Here is a 7,969-nt window from a genome sequence, read left to right on the forward strand (position 1 = left end):
CCCATAGGTAGATTTGTTTTGCAGTCAGTGAGATTACAACATCCATTTCAAAACGCAGCTCACAGGACAGAAGCAACAAGAAACAGACAGGAACTAGAAGCACTTGGAGAGCGCAGACCTCCACCATTAGCCCTATCTCCCAATAGTACAGAATCCTTTAAAAAAATTCTGGATCCAGATGGTGATCCGGATCACTCCCAAAGTCTAATCAGTTCTTCCTTATGCCATTTCTGACATTTCCTGAAAATTTTATCAAAATCTGTCCATAACTTTTTGAGTTATGTTGCTAACAAACAGACAAACAAACCAACAAACCCTGCCGATCACATAACCTCCTTTGTTTTTTTAGTATACAGGTATAAGGATCAGTTGAAGAAACTGAGCAAACCTATCAAGAACAAGATATGGTTGGTGTTTGCTTGTACTGATATAGATCAGGCATCTCCTCCCACATGATTGAAGCATTCCAGGATATTAATGTTCTCTTATTATATCCCGTTTGTGCTCTCTTTGCCACATCCCTGTGCCTGTGCCAATTTCAAGTCAAATAACTTTATTTACCCAGCATACCTGTGTCATGGCTCTAAGACCTGCTAGACTGAGGAGGATTCCCAGAAGTACTTTTACACTGTGTCTGAGCTGTCATTATGACTGCTTTTTTTTTTCTTTTTCTTTTTTTTTGCAGGGAAAAGATTTTTTCTAGTTTCTATTGCAGCCCTGGGACAACAAAAATGTTGCCCCAACCATACAGTTGCCAGGCGTGAGTTTTATCAATGTTGATGACATTTCTTTGTTAAAAGAAGAACTAAGAACAGCATTGAGTTGGTTTCTTTTCAAAAACAGCAAAAGTCGTGTACTCACATGTCTACAGTCACCATGGTTCGTGTTCGGTCGTGGCGACTACGTCATGTGTTTTGTTGCTCTGATTGGCCCGTAAAGATGTGACAGAATGTTCATTCAATCACCCATCCATCCATCCATCTTCTCCCGCTTATCCGAGGTCGGGTCACGGGGGCAGCAGCCTGAGCAGGGAAGCCCAGACTTCCCTCTCTCCGGCCACTTCGTCCAGCTCTTCCCAGTGGATCCCAAGGCATTCCCAGGCCAGCCGAGCGACATAGTCTCTCTAGCTTGTCCTGGGTCTTCCCAGGGGCCCCTTCCCAGTGGGACATGCCCAGAACATCTCACCAGGGAGGCGTCCAGGAGGCATCCAGGCCAGATGCTCGAGCCACCTCATCTGGCTCCTCTCAACGCGGAGGAGCAGCGGCTCTATTCCGAGTCTCTCCCGGATGGCCGAGCTTCTCACCCTATCTCTAAGGGAGAGCCCAGACACCCTGTGGAGGAAGCTCATTTCAGCTGCCCGTGTCCGCGATCTCGTTCTTTCAGTCACTACCCACCGCTCATGACCGTAGGTGAGGGTGGGAACGTAGATCAACCGGTAAATCGAGAGCTTTGCCTTTCGACTCAGCGCTTTCTTCACCACAACAGACCGACAGCATCACTGCTGACACCGCACTGATCCACCTGTCAATCTCCTGTTCCATTCTTCCCTCACTCGTGAACAAGACCCCGAGATACTTGAACTCCTCCACTTGGGGCAGGATCTCATTCCAAACCTGGAGAGGGCATTCCACCCTTTTCAAACTGAGGACCATGGTCTCAGACTTGGAGGTGCTGATTCTCATCTCAGCCGCTTCACACTCGGTTGCGAACCATTCCAGTGAGAGCTGTAGGTCACAGTCTGATGAAGCCAACAGGACCACATCATCCGCAAAAAGCAGAGACCTGTTCCTGAGGCCACCAATCCGGGCCCCCTCAACGCCCCGGCTGCGCCTAGAAATTCTGTCCATGAAAGTTATGAACAGAACCGGTGATTAAGGGCAGCCCTGGCGGAGTCCAACATGCACCGGAAACGAGTCTGACTTACTTCCAGCAATGCGGACCAAGCTCTGACACCGGTCTTACAGGGACCGGACAGCCCTTATCAGGGGGTCCGGCACCCCATACTCCCAGAGCACTCTCCACAGGATTCCGCGCAGGAAACAGTCAAATGCCTTCTCCAAGTCCACAAAACAAATGTAGACTGGTTGGGCAAACTCCCACGCACCCTCCAGGACCCTACCAAGAGTGCAGAGCTAGTCCACTGTTTCACGGCCGGGATGAAAACCACATTGCTCCTCCTGGATCCAATCCCCCTCCAAGTTTGTTTTCAAAGGCTCTGCCCTCTCCCAAACGCCAGGGAGATGTGTGAAGCTAATCCATCCGGCGTGTCAGGTTACCTTAAACAGGGATTGCCACATGACATTTGGATACTTATGTGTATAACATTGTCACACTTACCAGAAGAGCATGGATGTGTAGTTTATGGCTTCTTGCTGTGTTATTTATTGTAACTCTAATGCCTACTATCTCTCTTCCTCTCTTACCAGAGTCAAACCTACCCTCAGAATGAAGGCTGTCCCTTTGTTTGCTGGCTTTTTGGTGGGAGCCTTCACAATATACGGTATCCTGCTGAAGAAGAGGCTCCAGGAGACTTTGTCAATGCAGCAAGCATTCATCCGTAGTGATGATCAGGAACAGCAGGAGGAAGAAATAAAGATATGGAAAAAGGAAATATCTACCCTCTTTAACATGAAGCATCCTCATCATACAGGTACACCAGCTGAGTGTTAAAGATGTTCATGTGAAATAATTCAGAGAACGACTCTAGGTTTAGGAGCAAACATGGCCACATCTGTCATCAAATCTTATCAAAGATTCAGCTGCTCTGCACCTACACATATCAGGTTGTCTCACATTAAAACTTTGTCCTGTACAGACTGTTGAATAAATATCCTTTCCTTGCACTGTGGAAAGAAAGATTACATTTAAAACAAACGGCATAGACTGAATTCAGTACTGACTCTTGTTAGCCTCTTACTAGTGTAGCCATCCCAGCGCTCTATCTGTCAAAGATGTGAACAATTACCTTAACTAGAATGAGGGGGAGGTTGGGTTTGTTATGAATTTAAAGGTGGCTACCTAAAGGTTTGCCTGTTGCAGCTTGAAGTACTCATCTACTGACCACATGAAACAACTTTTTTTTAGAAGAAAATTTATTAAAAGTTTACTGAAAGGTTTTGCAAAATATAAAATATGACATTTTTGTCGCTGAATACAAATAAATCTGCTAGGTATCCTACAACCCAAGGAAGTGGGGGGGGGGGCTTCCCTGTTGTTAATGGCAGCTTTCTCTAGACTAAGAGGAGGCCAAACTTGATGTTTCTGATCACACCTTAACAGTTGGAGATTTCTGATTGGATGGTTTGAATAAGAGCCATCATGGTGACTACATCAATGTTAACCAAAGCTGCAAACCCCACACCTCTTGAACTTTGGATCATAAACCCTTACACCAGCTCTCTGGTTGGCCGATGCCTCCTATCTTTGGACAAACAACGAGAAAACAGATGGTGATCGTAAATAACTCCTTCTCTGCAGGACTCCAACTGTATGGGCTGGAAATCCCATAACTTCTGTAAACATAACGTTTTTCAAAAGTACATTGTCATATTCATCTTAGAGACAAGAAATGGAATTCAGTGACATTTCTCCGACGTTTCTAGAATGAGTGAATTAAGAGATAGTAATTATAACAGTGCCATCTAATGTCCAGTCACCACACATATCCACATGACCGACCTCCTTTATATCCTAATGTCCAAACGTTATGCTTATGCCAAAGGCTTTCAGTTACATTGTTATTCATGTTTAACTGTACAGCATGTATTTAATGTGATATTATTCTATAATTATATAACCATTATGCTATTCCTACTTGCCTTACATTGAATTAATTTGATGAAGAGTGGGTTGAGACATGATATTTGATCCCCTAAGAATCTGAAATGGGGGGCTCAAGAGAATCAAGCACATGCACGTCTATAGCCCTCTGTTCACATGCAGCTTTTTCTCTTCTCCTGTAATTTCATTTTAAGACTTCTTCTGAAACACATTTTTCTTTCCTTTGTTTCTTCAAGTCGTGCCAAGTTCAGCTTTTTGGGTTTCGGCAATTTTATTTTTAGCTCAATAAAATAGTAAATAAATAATACCACAAATACAGTTAATACGGTTTCAGTATTTATGTACTCTTTTTAAATTGGATGCTAACTTCATTACAAGGATGCTACCTGTTTTTGATGACTGACATTTATATGCCAGTAAGTTTTCAGTGTTTCTGATGTTTGGAGTTTTCACGTTTAAGTTGATGTATTTTTTTTCTGTACTAGGAAAGGACAGTTGCATGGCTGATGAGCTGTACAAAAAGGTGCGTGTTCTGTGCTGGGTGATGACCGGACCAAATAACCTGGAGACGAAAGCTCGCCATGTGAAGTCTACTTGGAGTCGTCACTGTAACATTGTGATTTTCATGAGTTCTGAGGACAACCCAGACTTCCCCACAGTGGGCTTAGGTACAAATGAGGGACGGGATCAGCTGTACTGGAAAACTATAAAGGCGTTCCATTATGTCTATGAGCATCACTTCAACGAGGCTGATTGGTTCCTCAAAGCAGATGACGACACCTACGTCATCGTAGACAACCTGCGATTACTTCTTGCAAACCACACAGTGGAGGAGCCAATTTACTTCGGCCGAAAGTTCAAGCCGTACGTAAAGCAGGGCTACATGAGTGGTGGGGCAGGATATGTGCTGAGCAAAGAGGCTCTGCGGAGATTTGTGGAAGGATTTAAAAACAAAACGTGCACTCACGCTTCCTCTATAGAGGACCTTGAATTGGGTCGGTGCATGGAGAAAGTCGGGGTGTTGGCAGGTAACTCCAGGGACAGTGTGCAAAGGGAGAGATTCCACCCATTTGACCCTGCAGGGCACCTTGTACGAAAACATCCCAAGAGCCACTGGTATTGGGCATACTGCTACTACCCCGTCTCAGAGGCAAGTTCAGCAAACATGTTTCTTCTGTTGTAGAATTAAAGTGGCTTCAAGGTTTTATTCATAAATAAAATGCTACCTTTTGATGTCTCTACAATGAAGCAAAACTTAACATTCTGTTTTTTCTCTCTCAGGGTCCAAACTGCTGCTCAGACCTGTCGGTGTCTTTCCACTACGTATCGGCTTCAGAAATGTATTTATTGGAGTACTACACCTATTACCTGCGTGCCTTTGGATACAGCTACCTTTACGAGCCCCCTGCTCTTCACGCTAGCGTTAAATAAATGTCGTGTGTCTTTGGTTGAGCTGCAGCAGCTCTGAAATGCTTGTTTTAGAAATGAAGACTTTTTCATACATCCCTTAAACAACATTTTAAAGTTTTGAATTTATTTTAAACATACCCTCAAACAGATAAAGTTCCAACTAGTTCCTGGTAGTTTACCATAGACTGAATATTGATTTGAATAAATGTCTGAGGGAAAAAACAGTTCAAAGGCCTGTTTTGATTTTATTAAGCCCAGGAAACTTGTTTTCCCTGATTAATATTCAAAAATTTTAAATGAACAATTACACAGATCATGTCCTAGTATGTTTGGCTTCTGTTGATTCTGTTCAATTTGATGGAAACAAAGGAAAAATAACTGTGAAAATGCATTCAATGATAGAGCATTTAGCTCTATTAATGACTGAATCATTTGGACTGCAGTTTCAGTGATGAATATGTGGTCTAAAAGAGGACATATTATGCAAAAATAACTTTTTCAGGCTTTTCTAACATAAAAATGTGCCCCTGGCCTGTCCACAGTCCCCTCAAATACCAGAAAAATCCACTCCATCTCCCCTTCTCTTTCTCCACCTTTCAGAAAAGGAGTACTGAAACAAGCTGTTCTATATGAGAGGCCGTTTAGGTCATATTCCATACTTTGTCTCACACACTGTAATTCTCTCTTACATTCCCTACTATACTCTCTTACAAATACTATCACAGTCACTCACATAAACTACTATAGTCACACACATACACTACTATAGTCACTCCCAAACGCTACCATAGTCACTCACATACACTACCGTAGTCACTCACATACACTATCAAAGTAACACACACATATAGACCATTAAACTCTTACACAAACACTATCAAACTCTCACATACACTCTCAAACTCTCACACAAACACTATCAAACCCTCACACAAACACTATCAAACTCTCACACAAACACTATCAAACCCTCACACAAACACTATCAAACTCTCACGCAAACACTATCAAACCATCACACAAACACTATCAAACCTCACACAAACACTATCAAACCCTCACACAAACACTATCAAACACTCACACAAACACTATCAAACCATCACACAAACACTATCAAACCTCACACAAACACTTTCAAACTCTCATACAAACATTATCAAACTCTCATACAAATGCTATTAAACTCTCACACAAACACTATCAAACTCTCACACAAACACTATCAAACTCCCACACAACCACTATCAAACTCTCAAACAAACACTATGTAACTCCCACACAACCACTATCAAACTCTCACACAAACACTATCAAACTCTTAAACAAACGCTATCAAATTCTCACTGAAACACTATCAAACTCTCACACAACCACTATCAAACTCTTACACATACACTGTCAAACTCTCACACAAACACTATCAAACTCTCAGACAAACACTATCAAACTCTCACATAAACACTATCAAAGTCTCAAATAAACTCAAATACTATCAAACTCTCATACAAACGCTATTAAACTCTCACACAAACACTATCAAACTCTCACACAAACACTATCAAACTCTCACACAAACACTATCAAACTCCCACACAACCACTATCAAACTCTCAAACAAACACTATCAAACTCCCACACAACCACTATCAAACTCTCACACAAACACTATCAAACTCTTAAACAAGCGCTATCAAATTCTCACTGAAACACTATCAATCTCTCACACAAACACTATCAAAGTCTCAAATAAACTCAAGTACAATCAAACTCTCACACAAACACTATCAAACTCTCAAATAAACACTATGTAACTCCCACACAACCACTATCAAACTTTCACACAAACACTATCAAACTCTTAAACAAACGCTATCTAATTCTCACTGAAACACTATCAAATTCTTACACAAACACTGTCAAACTCTCACACAAACACTATCAAACTCTCATACAAACACTATCAAACTCTCTGACAAACACTATCAAACTCTCACACAAACAGTAGCAAACTCTCAAACAAACACTATCAAACTCTCATATAAACACTATCAAACTCTCACACAAACACTATCAAACTCTCATATAAACACTATCAAACTCTCACACAAACACTATCAAACTCTCATATAAACACTATCAAACTCTCAAACAAACACTATCAAACTCTCATATAAACACTATCAAACTCTCACACAAACACTATCAAACTCTCAAATAAACACTATTAAACTCTCACACAAACACTATCAAACTCTCATACAAACACTATCAAACTCTCACACAAACACGATCAAACTCTCAAATAAACACTATCAAACTCTCACACAAACACTATCAAACTCTCACAAAAACACTATCAAACTCTCATACAAACACTATCAATCTCTCACACAAACACTATCAAAGTCTCAAATAAACTCAAATACTATCAAACACTCACACAAACACTATCAAACTCTCATACAAACACTATCAATCTCTCACACAAACACTATCAAAGTCTCAAATAAACTCAAATACTATCAAACTCTCACACAAACACTATCAAACTCTCATACAAACACTATCAATCTCTCACACAAACACTATCAAAGTCTCAAATAAACTCAAATACTATCAAACTCTCACAAAAACACTATCAAACTCTCATACAAACACTATCAATCTCTCATACAAACACTATCAAACTCTCATACAAACACTATCAAACTCCAACACAAATACTATCAAACTCTCACACAAACACTATCAAACTGACACAAACACTATCAAACTC

General features: G+C 41.1%; 1 protein-coding gene across 1 annotated transcript; it reads left to right on the forward strand.

Annotated features, from left to right (window-relative positions):
* The first annotated feature begins 2,613 nt into the window (after nucleotides 1-2,613).
* LOC121504975 (glycoprotein-N-acetylgalactosamine 3-beta-galactosyltransferase 1-B-like) lies at nucleotides 2,614-5,348 on the forward strand. Its single transcript, XM_041780090.1, has 3 exons — nucleotides 2,614-2,650; nucleotides 4,266-4,930; nucleotides 5,062-5,348. The coding sequence occupies exons 1-3, from the start codon at nucleotides 2,629-2,631 to the stop codon at nucleotides 5,209-5,211; spliced, it is 837 nt and encodes a 278-aa protein (XP_041636024.1). The 5' UTR covers nucleotides 2,614-2,628; the 3' UTR covers nucleotides 5,212-5,348.
* The last annotated feature ends 2,621 nt before the right edge of the window (nucleotides 5,349-7,969 follow it).

This window comes from Cheilinus undulatus, linkage group 22 (assembly GCF_018320785.1).
Source record: "Cheilinus undulatus linkage group 22, ASM1832078v1, whole genome shotgun sequence".
Taxonomy (NCBI): Eukaryota; Metazoa; Chordata; class Actinopteri; order Labriformes; family Labridae; genus Cheilinus; species Cheilinus undulatus.

Coding starts and splice junctions, on each gene's coding strand:
- LOC121504975 (XM_041780090.1), top strand. CDS start 2,629: ATGAAGCATCCTCATCATACAG. Junction 2,651..4,265: donor GAAGCATCCTCATCATACAG/GTACACCAGCTG, acceptor TTTCTGTACTAG/GAAAGGACAGTTGCATGGCT. Junction 4,931..5,061: donor GCTACTACCCCGTCTCAGAG/GCAAGTTCAGCA, acceptor TTTCTCTCTCAG/GGTCCAAACTGCTGCTCAGA.